The sequence below is a fragment of the Geotrypetes seraphini genome, chromosome 11, assembly GCF_902459505.1.
Source record: "Geotrypetes seraphini chromosome 11, aGeoSer1.1, whole genome shotgun sequence".
In the NCBI taxonomy this organism is placed as follows: Eukaryota; Metazoa; Chordata; class Amphibia; order Gymnophiona; family Dermophiidae; genus Geotrypetes; species Geotrypetes seraphini.
The window spans coordinates 83802427-83821272 of NC_047094.1; the positions used below are offsets into that span (position 1 = coordinate 83802427).

The 18846-nt window shown below is 42.8% G+C and overlaps 1 protein-coding gene across 2 annotated transcripts in view; it reads left to right on the forward strand.

Annotated features, from left to right (window-relative positions):
• The first annotated feature begins 4372 nt into the window (after nucleotides 1-4372).
• Nucleotides 4373-18846, forward strand: part of TCEA2 (transcription elongation factor A2) — a 111293-nt gene continuing 96819 nt past the window's right edge. The window contains exons 1-2 of one of the 2 annotated variants that reach the window (XM_033963386.1): nucleotides 4373-4530; nucleotides 8269-8331. In XM_033963386.1, coding sequence (XP_033819277.1) covers nucleotides 4462-4530; nucleotides 8269-8331 — 132 coding nt within the window. In that variant the 5' untranslated portion in view covers nucleotides 4373-4461. Of the gene's footprint in view, nucleotides 4531-8268; nucleotides 8555-18846 lie in introns of both variants that reach the window. The other variant, XM_033963388.1, reaches the window with a different exon arrangement.

Below are 18846 nucleotides of genomic sequence, written 5' to 3' on the forward strand. Positions count from 1 at the left end.
GGAATGTTTCTGGCAGGATCTTACTCCGCATGCCCGCAGCAGATTATTGAACCTCTAAGTTTGACTCTTGCTCTCCATTTTTGTTGTAGTACTGGACTCCTGGGGTGGGAAGGGGTATGGGGGGGGGGAGGGGGGAGGACGGTTGATAGTTGTTCTGTTTCATAACAAAAAACCTACGCTGTTTGTACTGGTGTGCTTTACTAATTTTATAATAAAAAACTATTTGAATATATAACTCATCCCAAAGCCCACCCAAACACGCCCATAAAATGCCTCTTACATACCCCTTTTAGACTTAGATATTCTGAAGGATGAACGACCTGCAAGACATCCAAATTTCTAGTTTCAAAAATTGGCACTTGGATGTTTGGCAAGTACGCCTTTCAGCGCTATAGAAATAATAAATAGTAGTAGTGTTTCTCAACACATGGTACGTGAACCCCTAGGGGTATGCGAGCCACTTGTGGTGCGGTGTGGGTCTCCTACCCCTCTTCCTCCAGCAGTATGCCTCCTCCGATGTCAGAGCTAATGGAGGGAAGTCTTCTGGGTCAGCTGTGGTGACCCCACAGTCCAGGCAACACCAAGCTAACACTAACGATGAAAAGCCTGTCATCTTCTGCCACCCTTCCATTGCCTGTCATGGAGTCCAGAGTCTATACAAGGCCCAGCACTGTCGCTAGCATAACTGATGCAGAGCCTTCAAGTCTATCTGCTCGCAAGGCCCTGTTAATACCGTCCCTTTGATGCAAAAGTGTCAAAGTGGGTGGAGCTAACAGGGCCTTTCTGAGCACATGGACTCTTTGTTGAAGTTAGCACTGGTGCCAGGCCCTGCGTGGATTCCAGATTCCAGGTCAGGAAATGGTAGGGCGGCAGAAGGAGGAAGGTTATAGGAGGAGAAACCCTAGACTTGCCAAATGGGGGGGAGAGGAGAAGAGGAGAGAGGCAGTGATGTTGGACTGAGAGATGTGGGGAAATGAAGAGTTCTTATTTTATAATAATGTACCTCATTTTAAAGTCTACATCACTTAGAAGTATTATAAGTGATATAATCAAATTTTAAATAAATCTGTAAATCTGAGTTGGTAAGGCTGGCTAGTTAGCTGGCTGGATGGGTGTGTAGAAATGCTGGACATGGATGGAGGAAAAAGGATATGCTTCTTATGGATGGAGAGGAAGGGAAGAAATGCATGTGGATGGAGGGGAACTGAAGAGAAAGAGAAGATATATACATGGATGAAGAGGAAAAGAAGAGAGAGGAATGGAAAGAAATAGAGAGAGGAGATGCACATGGCTGGAAGGGAAAAGAGGGGAAAAGATGCATGTGGATGGAGGGAGGGGCATGAACTTGGGACACAGAAGGGAGAATTGTTGGGCATGAGTGAGTGAGAGGGAAACAAGTGGTGCACATGGGGAAAAGAAGAAAGGAAAATTGGGTATAGAGAGAGAAGAGTGAGGTACAGATGCATAGGGAAGAGAAGGATGAGAGGGAGACATGTTGGATATAGTCATGGCGAGGGAACAGTGGGACAGATTGAAAGGGATGTAAGGGGGAGAAATGTTGGACATAGTGGTAGAAGGAATGAAGGGAGAGATGTGGCATGTGCTGGAGATTTTATTTTCAATTTAATGATCAAAATTTGTCAGTTTTGAGAATTTATATCTGCTGTCTATATTTTGCACTATATTTGTCTATTTTTTTGTAGCTGTTCCTGAGCTGCATATTTTAAAGTCATCTGCCTTGACTTCTTTGAAAAAGAATATAAATGATAATTAACATTTTCTCTGCATAGTGTGCTGTCTTTTTTTTAATTTATTGTTTACCATTATGTATTGTTAATAAGATTCTATTGTGTGTATATGAAAAATGAATGGAAGAAATTGCATTACAATTAGTACTATTATTAGGAGGTGGGGTCAGGGGTGGAGCTTGGGTGGGGGTACTCAGTTGATATTTCTTAGATTTAGGGGTATTGTACTTGGCTTGAAGAAGTTAAGAAACACTGTTCTACAGTATTTGTAGTCTCTGATAAATTGAAATCAGTCCCATAATATACCAGAATAGGATTGCAGAAATCCAGGACTGGTTCAAAATTTCCCTCCTGGAAATGGGTAACTTGGCAGCAGCTCTCTATCTCTACCAATTAACCTTCTCTATTCAAAACATGCATTTGCACAAATCCAATGTTCATTCACAAACTTGGGGGTAATCATTAGTGAAGACATGAAGACTGCCAATCAAGTGGAGAAAGCTTCATCCAAGGCTAGACAAATCATAGGTTGTATCTGCAGAAATTTCATCAGCCAGAAGCCCGAGGTCATAATGCCGTTGTACAGATCCATGGTGAGACCCCATTTGGAATACTGTGTACAATTCTGGAGGCCACATTACCGTAAAGATGTGCTGATAGTTGAGTCGGTTCAGCGAATAGCCACCCGGATGGTCTCAGAACTCAAGGTGTTTACAACGATGTAGGCAAAATTTATTGTGACAACCAAAGTATATTTAAAAACCTTTTTACCAAACAGGGGACCCAACACGGTCCGTGTTTCGGACAACCTTAAGGTTGTCCAAAACACGGACCGTGTTGGGTCCCCTGTTTGGTAAAAAGGTTTTTAAATATACTTTGGTTGTTACAATAAATTTTGCCTACATCATTGTACACATCTGCAGTTTTGGTTTGTTTGTTCCTGGTTGGTTTTTTACTGCAGATAAGGTTGGATCTCCCTTTTCCCTTTGGTTCTGTTGCTCAGAACTCAAGAATCTCTCGTATGAGGAACGGCTGGATAAGTTGCAGCTATACTCACTCGAGGAACGCAGAGAGAGGGGAGACATGATCGAGACGTTCAAATATGTCACGGGCCGTATCGAGGTGGAAGAAGATATCTTTTTTCTCAGGGGGCCCACGGCAACGAGAGGGCATCCGCTGAAACTCAGGGGTGGGAAATTTCATGGTGACACCAGAAAATATTTCTTCACCGAAAGAGTGATTGATTGCTGGAATGATCTTCCACTGCAGGTAGTTGAGGCCAGCAGCGTGCCAGATTTTAAGAAAAAATGGGATTGGCACGTGGGATCTCTTCATAGAGGTAGGTAAGGGTGGGTCATTGGTGTGGGCAGACTAGATGGGCCGTGGCCCTTTTCTGCCGTCAGTTTCTATGTTTCTATGTAAACAACTATCATACATACAAGCTAGGCTCTGCCTTTTTCCTTGTTTCTTCTGGAGGTGAAATGATGGTGGAGTATGAGGGGGTCACTGTGTAGGGTCATGAAATGGTTAACTTTTGTTTGAAATACTGCTCTGGCCTACATAGCTGGAAAGTGTACAATCTATTTGACATCATCTGCTTGAAATGTATGTCCCTACCTTACCACATTGTAAGCTAAATAGATAAGAGTTTGAGCCATGATGTACTCTGCCCTCCTGAACATGTAACATTTAGAACTGCAAGGCTTAGATAAGCAGATAAATGAACTAGCTTCCTATAGGACTATAAGTTGTACCCCTGAACCTATCATAAGTGCTGGCTTAGGACCAATAATAATTGTAGAAAAGTTATAGAAGTAACAAATGAAAATTGTAGTTTTTGCATATATTAGTTTGCATATGCTTAGTGAAAAGGGCATAAAATTGTCCGTGCATATCCTGTTTCTAATACTCTTCTAAGCAGGCTGTTCACTGCACAGGGGTCCGGCATGCTGTAAATAAACCTCTTGTACCTTCTTCACGCCTCTGTCTTTGTGTGTCCAAGTGACCTTGCAACTGAATTAGGGGGACACATATATGTGTGTCAGGGTGTATATTGTTAATCCGGCCCTTGGGAGTACGCAAAATGTTGAGCTTAGGTCCCCGCCCGCCACTGACTCCAGGTAAGGATGTGCCTTTGACTCAATTCTGGGTATGTGGATGTCAAAGTGCACACAGACACCACGTGCAGCTTCTTTTGGCTTTTTGAAAGTTGCTGAGAAGCCCCGCCCCTTCGATAAAGGTAACCTGTAAAGGTAACCTGGGACCCGCCTTCCTTAGATGGGTTTGGGGGGGCACGTGATGAATGTCGCGGCGGCTCGGCGTGTCATTTGTGCTCCTGTGCGGAATTTACGGCCCCACGATAAAAGGGACAGGCGACGGCTTATCATCATTCTCCCGCGTGAAAACCACGACCCCCACGTTCCCCGAAAAGAAGAGCAACAGAAGATGGACCCCCAACTTCCATCTCTGCCCGTCTATCGTGAGCGAACGGCTCTTTTGGAGTTCGCCGCGTGCTATGCTGGGACTTGTAGTCCCGCCCTAAGGGAAGGAAAAACACAGGACTGGGGGGACCCTGAAAGCTCCGCCCCTTGGTCACGAGCCCGGATCCTCAGCAGGAAAAGGAGGAGGAACGGAATGGAATTACAAATCCCAGCGTGCGTCGGGCGTTGTTGCCCTGGTGACAGAGGGTCCTGGATGAGCGGCGGCGGAGGAGATGGCGAAGGACGAGGACGTGGTGCGCATCGCCAAGAAGCTCGACAAGATGGTGTCCAAGAAGAGCACTGTGAGTGTTCGCCGCCTTCCCCTCTCCCTGGGCTTGTGTGATTCTGGCACTGGAGCGGGGCACTTGTGTACGTGGAGTGCAAAAGCGGGCTGTGACCCTCTCCCTTCCCGTGTATATGTCTGGTACTGTAGCGGGGGTAGGAGAAATTTTTCTGCGTGGAGGGCAAAAAACCAGACTGTGACACCTGCCTGGCACCGTTCAGGCCCCCCCCCCCCTTTTTTACCCGCACGCTAAAGCCTTCCTCTTGGGGGATTTGTGTGCTCTCCTAATGCTGGAGCAGTGCGCAATCTTGAGCGCATAGATCTGCCTGGATGACACCTAGAAACCAGGGACGCCAAGGGTCAACCATACCAAAGAGTGAGATTTTTAATTTTGGGTAAAAATCTAGAATGATTTAAGTGTAGTATTGCTTTGCAAATTAAGGCAGCATTAAATGATAGTGGCTGTTCTTTGGCGCCTCTAAAAAAAAAAAATACAGAAAAAATGGGGAGCAATTTGGATAAAACTTTTGAGCTGAGAATTGTCTTCCACCCAGTAGTGAGATAATATGTACATCTGTTTCAGACCACATGAACTTGAAGTAAAGGGAAAAGGGACAGGTAAGTAGGAAGGCATGCTCAGATTTCTTCCTACTGGTTGGACCACTTGACTTCTCTAAGGTTTCCCTCATAAAAGCAGTGATCAAGATTAATGCATGGCTACTGAAGTTCTGATGAGTGAGAAATAGGGTTCAAACAGGTGAGAGAGCTTTCAAATGAGTGTGACACACTCCTAATGAGTGAGACTTGCCATCTCTGAGAAATACCCCTGCAAAATCTACTGAAAAGGGCAGCTAACACCACCTCTTTTCCAAAACAAATGACAACCAACTACAAAATTATGCCCAATAATATTACATTTTCAGTCGGGAGAACCCACAAATAAAATGGAACATAAGACTTGCCATACTGGGACAAACCAAAAGCCCAATATCCTGTTTCCATCAGTGGCCAACCTAGGTCCCAAGCACCTAACTAGATTTCAAGTAGCAAAACAGATTCTATGCTTCTTATCCTAGGAATAAGAAGTGGATTTCCCTAAGCTATTTCAGAGAGAATTACAATTTATATCAGAAGCTCAACATATCCTAGGAATAAGCAGTGGATTTTCCCAAGCCATTTCAGAGAGAGAGAGAATTACAATTTACATCAGAAGCTCAACATGAACAGTTGGGTACAAAATACAGTCCTCAGCATGCTTATTAATGTTAAGGTTCTAATCGCAGCATGCTGTGTGCAGTTTATCCAGACATTTTTGGAAGCCTGACGAAGCTGTTATGATGATAGACCTTGTAACCACATTGGCCACTTTGTGCTTATTACTTTTCTGTCCTTGAAACTGTAGAGCAGATATACTACTTATGGTAGGCTGTAATCATGTCTGCTCTTATTTTATGGAAGCTTGATTCAGTTGCCCACCATCAGCTGCCCACTGGCTTGTATTTTCCTCTCATTGGCTCTCTAAAGTTAGTTTGCTTCTTCTGTCTTATCTTCCTCCCTGTCTTTTTGAGTTGCAAGCATACTTACGTTCTGTGATCGTATTCAGGCTTTTGTGATATACATTATTCCATATGTAAATACGATAAAAGGATATTATATGAGTTCAACAGGCCAGAATCTAAAAATAAACTTCAACCTGCGCAGTCACTAATAGCATAACACAAAGAAGAAGACTGGAATCTTTCTTCTGCTGGATTGTTCTGGTGATCCTAAAAGGGGCTACAGAACTAAGCAGCAGTGTGAGAGGTTCAGTAATTCACCATAGGTTACTGAGTGAAAAGATGAACAAGTATATAATAGAAGACTTAAACTAAACTAATTATGAAAAGTGCTTTAATATCCTGGAATAAGATAAAACCTTCAGTCCATGTGCTGTCATATTCTTGGAATTATAGACCTGCGCTGTGGTACACAGTTTGAGAAACACTGAACTAGAGGCTCACATACTGCAACATGTGTACATATTTAAGATGACAGCATATTCGGGCATGGAAAAATATTGGCATTTACATTTTTAAGTGGTATTCCACAAAAACCTGCATAACTTGCATTGTACTAATTTGCAAGAGATGCACACAGGAGGGTCCTTGCCACATTTAGACACTGCCCTTACACCTGGGGATGCCTAAATTTTAGGTGTTTCAATATTGAATTTTGCAAATATTTTATAACGGAACCCGAGTGCTTTGGTTCATTTATAGAATAGCTCAAACTAAGCGGCCTGGGGAGGCATCTGGTTATACAGCTAACATCATAGATTGGTGTGTCTCAAACTTGATTACCTCCGATACACTAAATGGAGTAAATGTTTTTTTGTGGCACATTATAATTGAAATTATAAAATTGCAAAACCAACAAAAAATTAAATTTGAGAGCTATTTATTTAAAGTTCTTTAAGCTATGTGTGGATAATTGTAACAATGGTGAAACTATAGTGCATAGAATTCTAATCAGTGCAATGGATGCACTTGTTTTTGAGTGCAAATGAACACAAAATATGGCTCGATAGTTGAAGAGCAAACACACATTTCATCATTCACCATTTGCAGTCGTTCTCTTTTTTCGCTTTAATTTCTGTCAGAGCTGAAAATCCAAGTTTGTGAGGATAAGAAGATCCAAGCATTAAAGCCTTGATTGTTTTGTTGCTCAAGTTAGGATAACTACTGCATAAAAAGTAAAATTACTTGCTGTCAGTTTTCATGGACGAGTCACATCAAAGAATGCTTGTCTGGGCGGTTGTATCCTTACAGATGTAGGCGCTCTTAACATTGACAGACTCTTGTGTATGCGATGTACATATCATCTGTTCTAGTGTATACTTATGAAGGGAATTTTTAAAAATTCTGGAATCCCTCATGGCATACCTGGAATCTCTTCGGGGCACACAGTTTGAGAGACACTGTCATAGATACTCCATGAGCCCTGGCTTGAGATTGGTGTTCATTCCTGTCATTGTGTGTGCAAAACTAACCCATTTGGAGATATTGTCCCCAAGAGAAATCTTTAGGTGTACCTAACAGCATCAACAGATCAAAATATATGGTGCTGAAGTATAAAAGTAGAGCGCTAAAGTCCATTTCTCTCCAACTTGGAAGAGCATCTTGATAAATGGAAGGAGTGAGTGGAAGTTCAACAGCACATGGGGGAAAGAAGCAATACAATTTGCAAAATGGGAGAAAAAAAACTTTAATAAGATCAGCAGACAAGGAAAAATACTTGGCTAAAGCACAAATATAGTACAAAGAGTTACTTTAAGGACCCAAATAATTTCTCTTAGTGCTGCAAAAATAGACAAGTCAAGGATGAAACATAAGGTAATTTTCACTTACTACTCAAAGCAGGTGTGGATGCAGTCTCCAGACTTGTAAAGTTGATGTTTCCTGGTCACCTTCTCTAGAAACAGCATCTTATTCAGTTATTCAGTTAAAATTTCAGGAACCTCCATATAAGCTAGAGCCTAATCAACTGGTTCTAATACAGCTGAAAGCTTAAAACTAAAGGGAGAAACTCGGATGTCACAAAAAAATAGAATTTCAGAAACCTTCATTAGCCTAATAATGGGACTCTCTCATTTCAGCTTTTCTTGTCATGATTTGGTTGAGGCTCTGTTGTGCTGAGTCCTTGTGAATTCTAGGCTGGAACTGAAGTATGACTTGGGATAGCTGGACTCATTGACATGTCCCATTGTTTTGTCTTATAGGATGGTGCAATGGATCTATTGAAAGAATTGAAAAGCATGCCTATAACTCTGGATTTATTGCAGGTAATGAATACAGGAAGACGAAATTTGCAATGTTCTGAGCGAAACACTCAAAGTCTGATGCAGAAAGACTCTCAATAGAGCTGTGTGCAGATGGCTGAATGTGTGGCTTCTACCTTGAACTTGTTTCTCTGCCATGCAGGAGCCTAATGATATGCAAATTTAAAATACGCAGAACTTGCCCGTTAATCAGGAGAAGCTGGTACATGTACACAAAGGTTTTGTGGTAAGTGCAGTTTCTTGTGACCATGTCCAAGCAAAAGTGCGAGTACACCTTGGACCTGTTCTTCCATTCATTAGTATCGCAAAACTTTCTTGTACATGAAAGTTGTTTTATGAGGCTATTTCTGTGCAGAAGAATAGGCACTGTGCCTGCACTTTTGTATGAACATGCACATATGATTGGTACCTCCTTTTTATCTTTTAAATTTGCAGGCATTTCTTTCTAGTTAGAAAAGAAGACAAAACTGACAGTTAAATGTTAAGGACTGGCATAAATCCTCTCCTGTAACCCAGACCAGGCAAAAATTTTTCTCAGTGTGCTCGCATCAGAAGCAAATGTTTCTTTCTTTGCATTGCACAGAAAACTTTAATGTGCTCTTTACAATACATTTTAATGGCCTTTGCAGCCTATCTTCTGAGCGAGTTAACATCTGCGCTCATCTCCTTCCTGCACTATACTGCCACTAATGTGCTTGTAAAACTTTGGTAACAACATGGTTGGGCTCATGGTAGGCAGTTTTCTGCATCAGCCTCTTAGAATGTTTCTAGAGGTCTCTCCCCACTCATGTATAGCTCTTTGTAGGATTGGGGGTTGTTTAATGTAGGTGTATGACATGGCTGCAGATTGGCCTTGGTGTCGGGTTGGTTGCATGAGATTTTTGTGTGTTTATTTGTCTTGTTTTTATTCTTTTCAACCCAATGGATGTTGAAAAGAAATTGTAAATAAAGGGGTCAAGAATGTATATTTGAGTGGGACCAAATTTAGCATGGAGGAAAAACTGTAACAAGCACATTTATTTTGAAAGTGGCCCAGATCATACTGAGTTTAGAGAAGAAATATAGGTTCCCCTCCATATTCGCGAATTTGGCACTCGTGACTTTGATTATTCGTGGTTTTCATCTCTCTGATCCACCCCACCTCCTGAACCTCTCCACTTACTTACTTTCTAAAGCCTGGTGGTCTAGCAAAGAAGCGGGGCAGGAGTGATCTTCCTATGCTCCTGCCTCGTGCAGAGCCACAAACAAAAATGGCTTCCGTGAGTTCCTGTGGTCTCGCAAACCTACAAAATGCATTCACGCAGCCATTTTTGTTTGCAGCTCTACACGGGACAGGAGCATAGGAAGATCGTTCCTGCCCCGCTTCTCTGCTAGATCACCAGGCTTTAAAAAGTAAGTGGAGAGGTCTGTGAAGCAGGAGTGAGTCAGTCAACCCTAAAGTTATTTGTGGGCCGGCTTTGAACCTAACCCCCGCAAATATGGAGGGAGGAGTGTAGTTTTCTCCAAGGACAATTAGGTATAATATTCTCACATGTGGGCAATATATGGCGGTATACAAAAAAATAAATTATTATTATTATTATTATCATCTACAGAACCCAGTATCCCAGGATGGACACTAACATGTGCATTGTCACTTTAAATGTTTAGGCAGTGCTGGTGCCTTCTTGCCTAATGGCTCGTGGGATCATCTGTTTTCAATTTTCCGCGGAACTGAGAAGCTGTGTAGTTTTGTTTCTCACTGATGTCCAAAAAAAGATGGTAAGGAAGTTCAACTGGAAACAATCCAACAACAAACAAAATAATCCCTCCTATTGATATACAAAACATGTATAAGAGAGGAAAAGGATCTCAGAAATCTGCTTGGTAGTCAGGAATGAACCTTAGCCGGGACTGATATGGTTCCACGTTTCTATCATTGATCCTGAAAAACCTCTCACCATTTTTATTTACTCTTTTGTAAACTTATTTGTAAAAATAGAGTATGCTACTTGAATAAATACCACATGTTCAATTCACTGCTTTACATTTGTCTTAATAGATGCAGGCAGCCAAAGCCTGACGGGACCCATTTAGCCCTAAGCCCAAGGAAGGAGCGCCGCAGCTCTGAAATGTTGCAGCAGCCGCTATGAACCCTTGAAAAAGCCAGTAGATCTGGTGAAATGGGTCTCTAGGAGGACATATGGGCTATGCTCAAACAAGAACTTTCGGAGTTGCTACAGATACATTCTACCCAGGCTTTAAAGGCATTTATGCCTGTCTCAGCCCAGCCTGAGTATACATTGAGGATGAGGTCAAGCACCCCTGCTTTATGTCAAGCATTGAGGTTGGCATGGTTCCATTTACTACATGAGTTATTGTCATCAGCAGCAGAGGAGTTATTTCCTGGCTCAGAACATCAACCCGCACCTTGATGCTCAGTCAATGCTCCCCTCAATACACACACCTAGATTTGTTTGAGAGAGTAGTTTGAGGAAGTCTGATTTAGATATCTCAAATTGCTCTGATGAGGATCTGCCAAATTTGTCAACAGAAGACTCCTATGGCATACCTTCTGATCCTTCTCTTCCATAAATATATGCAGATGATTTTTCTATTTTAATTCCTTTAAATGATTTTTCTACCGACATTCTAAAACAAGTATCTCAGATCATTATCTTGATAGAGCAGTGGACAATCGATTTTAAACTGAAACTTAATACAGAAAAGACCAAACTTTTTTTTGGCCAGCCCAAATGATAAAATAATTAAATCATTGCTTCATCTAAATGGTTATAACTACCAGATTTTCAAAAATCTATAAAAATATTAAGAGTCATAATAGATTGCCATCTAACCATGATAGAGCACACTGATTCAGTGATAAAAAAATGCTTTTTTGCACTGTGGAAATTAAAGACCTTAAAAAAATATTTTTATCCTTTAGATCGGTGGTTCCCAACCCTGTCCTGGAGGACCACCAGGCCAGTCGGGTTTTCAGGATAGCCATAATGAATATGCATGGAGCTGATTTGCATGCCTGGCACCTACATTATATGCAGATCTCTCTCATGCATATTTATTAGGGCTATCCTGAAAACCCGACTGGCCTGGTGATCCTCCAGGAGAGGTTTGGGAACCACTGCTTTAGGTTATTGGTGCAGGCATTAGTTTTATCTATACTGGACTATTGCAGTATTATTTATTTTGAGCTTCTAAGAAAGTACTGTATTGAGAATAGGGAATTGGGAATAGTGCAGAATACAGCTGTCCGATTGATATTTGGATTGAAGTAAAATGACCACATTAGTCCTTACTATCGTTTGTTGCATTGGCTGCCAGTAGAGGCGCGAGTACTATTCAAATTTTCTTGTATCTGTTTTAAGCTGATTTGGGGATTGTCCCCAACTTATTTTTTTTATCTCATTTCGTGTTGTACACACCAACAAGGAAAACTAGAAGTTTCATTTATTCACTTATCCAAATATTACTGATTGCAGGTACAAGACTTTTTTGGATAAGACTCTCGCATTTCAAGCAGGTAAACAGCAGTCCTGGTTGGGTAAATGCATTGGTCAAGCTATGTCATCTTATGTTGTATTCCAAAAAGTAATCAAGGCAGTGTTGTTTGACAAATTAATTTCCTAAATGTGGATGTTATTGTTTGTAAAATTCTGTATTGAGTATATTTAAGAAAATTGTTGTAATTTTTAATCTTTTGTATTTCGCTGACTGTCCAGCCTTCTTCTATATAAACTGCCTAGAAATCATTTGGTTAAGGCAGTATAGAAGAATAAAGTTATGTTATGTAAAAGGCATAAGCCTTTACTAGAGAGTATATCCTTTTCTGGCTTTATAAAGCAAATAAATCAAGCTGTTCCCATTAAAATGGAGACGAAGAACTTCATGCTCTATCAAATTGACCAGAGAATTGGATAGAGGGAGTGTGCTAGATGTGTATTTAGATTTTAGCAAAGCCTTTGACAGTGTTCCACACAGACGTCTAATAAATAAACTGAGTGTACTTGGAATGGGCCCCAAATTGATGGGCTGGGTCAGAAACCAGTTAAGTAGAAGATGACAGAGGGTAGTGGTCACTGGAGATCACTCTGAGGCAGAGTGCCTCTGTGCCTCAAGGTTCTGCTCTTGGACCTGTTCTTTTTAACATTTTTATAAGCGATATTGCTGAAGGGCTGTTAGGTAAGATTTGCCTCTTTGTGGATGATACCAAAATCTGCAATAGAGTAGACACCCCAGATGTTGTGAATAACATGAAGTATGACCTAGCGAAGTTTGAAGAATGGTCTGAAATTTGGCAGCTAAAAAATGTAAGGTCATGCTTTTGTACAATTTTGGAGACCACATTTTCAAAAAGATATAAAAAGGATGGTGTCGGTCCAGAGGAAAGCTACCTAAATGGTACGTGGTCTTCGTCATAAGGTGTATGGGAACAGATTTAAAGATCTCAATATGTATACTTTTAGAGGAAAGGCAGACGAGGGGAGATATGATAGAGATGTTTAAATACCTATGTGGTGTAAATGCACATGAATCTAGTCTCTTTTCATTGGAAAGGAAGCTCTGGAATGAGAGGGCACAGGATGAAGTTAAGAGGTGATAGGCTCAGGTGTGATCTAAGGAAATACTTTTTTTACAGAAAGGGTGGTAGATGCGTGGAACAGTCTCCCAGAAGAAGTGGTGGAGACAAGAGACTGTCTGAATTCAAGAAGGCGTGGGATCTCTTAGAGAGAGGAAGAAATAATGGTTACTGTGGATGGGCAGACTAGATGGGCCATTTGGCCTATATCTGCCATCATGTTTCTATGTTTGCATGCTTTCACATTGGAATTCCACAGTGGACCTTATCAATACAGTGGTTACAAGCCATGGGATCCCTCTCTACTATGTTTGCCATCCCAGATCTATGGCACTCTCTCCAATGATTGATGGTAGCACAAAATTTTACTCGGGATCTTCCTTTCTAGCCCCCTCTCCTCCAAATACTTCTAACCACAGATACTTTGATGCTAGGCTGGGGAGCTCATCTAGATGGTCTTCACATTGGGAGTGTGGTGTCGCCATGAACAGACCCTCCCTCCATATTAATCTTCTAGAATTGTAAGCATTAGGGAGTACTCTCGGAACATTCCACTTCCTTCAACAAGTACCAGACACAGAATCTCATCTCCTTTGTCTGGAGGCAATCAAGATTTGGAATTGGGCCACTGCTCATGGGATACTTAGGGTTATTTACTTGGTGGGGGAAGCAGAATATGTTGGCAGGCAAGTTGAGGCTTTTTCAACCTCATGAGTAGTCTCTCAACATGACAGTCTTGCATCTGATTTTCTCTCGCTGGGGAACGCTGGACAAAGACATTGTGCTTCCTCTCACAACAGTAAACTTCCACAATTCTGTTCCAAACTGTGCCCCCAATTATATTGCATCGGATACCTTTCTACTTCACTGGAGGACAAGTCCCTCTACGCATTTCTTCCAGTCCCTCTTATAGAGAAAACGCTACTCAAACTCCACCAAGGTCGTTGTACTATGATCCTCATGACACCCCTGTGGTCACAACCAGATTTGTTTTCCATTCCTCCTATAACTCGCCATCAGAAAACTCTGGGAACTGTTTCCAACATTGCTAATTCAGAATGAATGGTCCCTACTTCATCCCAACCCCCACTCATAGCACTAACATTGTGGGTTTTTTCACCAAGCAGGTAAATGCTTTCTGCCTCTCAGCTGCAATATCCATTATCATTGAAGTGTCTAGGAAACCTTCTACTCAGTGCTGTCATTACTTCAAATAGACATGCTTCTCTTCCTAGTGTGCATTACATTCTGTGGAGCCAGTCTCGTATCCGCTTCTGTCCATCTTGGACTACCTTCCCTAGCTCCCTAATTCTGGTCTAAAAACCAATTTGGTTAGAGTTCATCTTGGTCCTATCGATGCATTTCATTCCCACCTGGATAACAAATCTCTTTCTGTCCATTCCTTTCTGTGCTCTCTCAGAGAGAAGGTTTCCAGCTCAGCCACCAACCGTGGCTTTGTGCACAGAAACAACTGTGGCAGGGAGGAGGAGGGAGCCGACCAGAAGATAAAAACACCCATTGGAGGGAGGCACGTACTTGAGCACAGAATGGAGGGAGGAAGAGGGGCATGTTGGGACTCGAGAGGGAGGGAGCACAAACTTCAGACAAATGATGGAAGGAGGGAGAAGGCATGAACTTGGGACACAGAATGAAGGGAAAGAGGGAGGGGAGCATGAGCCATAGGACAGAAGAATGGAGAGAGTGAGGGAAAGAGATGCTGAGGTGAGGGAGGGAATAGAAAGGGACAATTGGGTGTCTGAGAGAGAGAAAGAGAGATGGTGCACTTGGGGAGATGAAGAAAGAGGAGAACTGTTGGGCAGAGGGAGGGAGAGAGAATTATTGGACATGGTGGTTGGAGAGGAGTGAGGCAGAGATGCATGGGGAAGAGAGAGATGTTGGGCCACGGAAGGGAAAGAGGGAGTAGAGATGCCAGACTGCAGAAAGGAGAGAGATGAGGGAGGGAAGGAAGGAGAGAGATGCCAGACTATGAGAGAGGAGAGAGATTCCAGGCTATGAGAAGGAGAGAAGAAAGATGCCAGACCATATGAAGGGGGAAGACAGAGTTGTCTGACCATGGGAGAAGGATGAGATGGTGCACAGGGATGGAGGGAAAGGGGAGACAGAGGGAGGAGATGGTGCACAGCAATGGGTGTGGCAGGGAAGAGATAAGAAGAAATGCTTCTTATGGATAGGGGGACTAGGGGAGAAAAAAGAAGGAGGAAATGGTACACATGGATAGATGGGAAGGGAAGATATGGAAAAGTAGATAGTTGAGAAGAAAGCAGAAAAATGGAATAAAGTTGAATGTTAAAAGTTAATGCTAAAGCTGGATGTATGGCAAAAAGTGAAGGAGAGAAAAACAGCAAATGGATAAGGTGATACACAGTTAAGAGCACAGACAGAAGGAAGAGCAGCCAGAGACTGGGCAAAGATGGTTTGAAAAACAAAATCACCAGACAACAAAGGTAGAGGAAATGATTTTATTTTCAATTTAGTAATTGAATTGTGTCATTTTTGAGAATTTACATCTGCAGTCTATATTTTGCACTGTTTAGGAAGAAATGCATTTGTTTCTTTTTCTCTGGGATTGTACTGCATGCAGAGTCTTGAATCTTAGGGTTTCGTTTGTATATATTAATACTTTTAGTGTGTGGTCCTGTATTTTCATATGGGTTATCTGTGTTCTGGTAGGAAAGAATATTGAAAAGCATACAGTGTGCTTTGTGTAGTTCAGTTTTGTACTTTGTGGAGTTTAATTTTGTGGTTAACCATTATGTGTTGTTAATAAGATTATATTGTGTGTATATATGAAAATGAATGGAAAAAGTGGTATTACAGTTAATACTATTATGGGGGTGGGGTTTGGCCCGCGACTTAGCCTGGATTTTAGATTTCGGCCTCTTAATGTGATTGAGTTTGACAACCCTGCCCTAGAGGGTCAGGTTTAGCAGATTTTCAGGCTCTTGGTGATTTTGTTGGCATTCGGGAAAAACCTCTACCCAAGGATCCTATCAAGGATCTAGACACAACTACAGAAGCACTAGGTGACCTCAATCTTCTGGTTCTCACACCACAGCAATTTCAAAGAAATTCCAATGACACCAGGTCAGTTGCCCTGCTTCCGCAGATAGGCGGGAGGTTGTCGGCATATGGGGGAGGCTTGAGAGCTGGTTTGCTTGGACCACTGGGTGGTTGGGATTATTCGAGACGGTTACAAACTCAAATTCTGTCACTCACTCCTGGAATTTTTGTGGATTGTATGGCTGGGTGGACAAAGAAAGTGGTCAAATTCCGGGTGACCCCTTTGGGCTGGCAACAGCATTGTTCACTTTCACCAAGGTGATGTGGTGGTAGCAGTGCACTTCCACAAAGTGGGAATACAAGTGCATCCATACTTGGACAATTGATTGATCAGAGCCCTGACTTAAGTCAGAGGGAGGAAAGGCAGTGGCAAAAGTAGTCCAACTACAGCAGAACTTGGGTTGGATAGTCAACTTCCAGAAGAGCCACTTAGTACCATCCCAATTCCTGGAGTATTTGGGAATTTGGTTCAGTATGTCAAGAGGCTGTGGGGGTTGTTTTTGGGTTGTTTTCTTCCTGAACCGCACAAAAAGACCTGGAGATGAATTTCAGACCACCTTGACAATGCCATTGTCTACAGCTTGGCGTTATCTATAAGTATTGGTGTCTATGGCAGCAACCATATAGGCTCATATGCGCACTCCAGGATATCCTGTTGTCACGCTGGTCCCTGCAGAGAGATCCCCTTCAGTTGCAGCTGGCTAGGATGGAAGAAACAGGCGTAGCTTGCATTGATTGATTCGGCCAGAGTCTCTGTCAAGGGGCATTCCCCTCCAGATAGCATCATGAGCGATACTGACCACAGATGCCAGTCTTTATGGCTGGGGAAGGGGGGCTTATTGCAATGACGATCCGATTCAAGGCCGATGGACTCCCTCTCAAAGGAAATGGTCAATTAAACAGACTGGAACTGAGAACCACATTACAGACCCTGAGGAGCTCTCTGGAAGGCAAAGCTGTTGGGGTTTTTCAGGCAATTCCAAAGTGGTGGCACTAGTTCAATGGTCTGAGGAGGAGGTAGTGACGGAAACCTCCATTATGGGATTCAAATGCAATTTAGATGCACACCTCCTTGCAAATCACATTGAGGGATATGGGAAAATAAGATTTTCATCAGGGAACACCTAGATTGGCCTCCGCGTGTGCGGGTCACCGGACTGGATGGACCAAAGGTCTGATTCGGTGAAGGCATTTCTTATGTTCTTATGATATGGACCGTCTTTACAAAAAATACAGCAAAGCATCATGTGACTCGAATAACTGTCCCTCATATCTCCTAACAAACGCTACCCCTAAATTTAGAGCCAACCTCATGCAATGGATTCATACCACACTCATGGAAGGTCAATTCCCACTAGGTGAGATTATAATCACCCCTCTATTGAAAGATCTCAAAGGCCCAATAGATACCCCCACTAACTATAGACCCATTGCCTCAATCCCACTGTATGTCAAAGTAATAGAAGGACTAGTAGCACAATACCTCACCAACTACCTAGAAGATCATAACCTACTTCACCCCTCTCAATCAGGATTCAGAACCAGCTATAGTACAGAAATACTATTAGCAACTCTACTAGACACAGCTAGACAGCACCTTAGTAAAGGAGGAAGAATGTTGCTAATTCAATTAGATCTCTCAGCGGCATTCGACCTGGTAGACCACACCATACTACGTCAGATACTAGACACCATAGGGATCTCAGGAGTGGTATACAACTGGTTCCAAGGATTCCTAAAAACAAGAACCTACAGAGTCAAGTCAGACAACCACAAATCGGACCCCTGGTCTAACCCCTGTGGAGTCCCATAAGGATCACCGCTGTCCCCTATGCTCTTCAACCTCTTCATATCCTCCCATAGCATCACACTAGATACCCTAAACGGAACATAAGAACATAAGCAGTGCCTCTGCCGGGTCAGACCATAGGTCCATCCTGCCCAGCAGTCCGCTCCCGCAGCGGCCCAAACAGGTCACGACCTGTCCGAATCATCAGAAGGGGCTCCCTTGCCTCCTTGGTTTCCCATTTAAGTCCTGCCTTCCTATCCAAGTCCTAGCCCTCCGGTCTTGCACATGCACGACCTGGTTGATTTATACTCATTATCTGGTTAGCTTTCTATACTTGTGTTACATCCCAGCTCCTCCCTCAGTATCCCACGATCCCTTTATCCCTCAGGAATCCGTCCAATCCCTGTTTGAATCCCTGGACCATACTCTGCCTGATCACTTCCTCCGGTAGCGCATTCCAAGTGTCCACGACCCTCTGGGTGAAAAAAAACTTCCTTGCATTTGTTTTGAACCTATCTCCCTTCAGTTTCTCAAAGTGCCCCCTCGTATTTGCTGTCCCCTTCAGTCTGAAGAATCTGTCCCTATCCACCCTCTCTATGCCCCTCATGATCTTGAAGGTCTCTATCATATCTCCCCTGAGCCTCCTTTTCTCCAGAGAGAAGAGCCCCAGCCTATCCAGCCTCTCGGCATATGAGCAGTGTTCCAGCCCTCTTACCATTCTCGTTGCTCTCCTTTGGACTCTCTCAAGTACCGCCATGTCCTTCTTGAGGTGCGGCGACCAATACTGAACGCAGTATTCCAGATGTGGACGCACCATCGCTCGATACAATGGCATGATGACTTCCCGTGTTCTGGTTGTTATGCCCTTCTTTATGATGCCCAGCATCCTGTTGGCTTTTTTCGAGGCTGCTGCGCACTGTGCAGATGGCTTCAGTGATGCATCCACCAGCACACCCAAGTCTCACTCGAGTCTGCTGTCTCCCAACAATACACCCCCCAATTTGTAGTTGAACAACGGGTTCTTTTTCCCTATATGCATGACCTTGCATTTTTCCACGTTAAAGCGCATTTG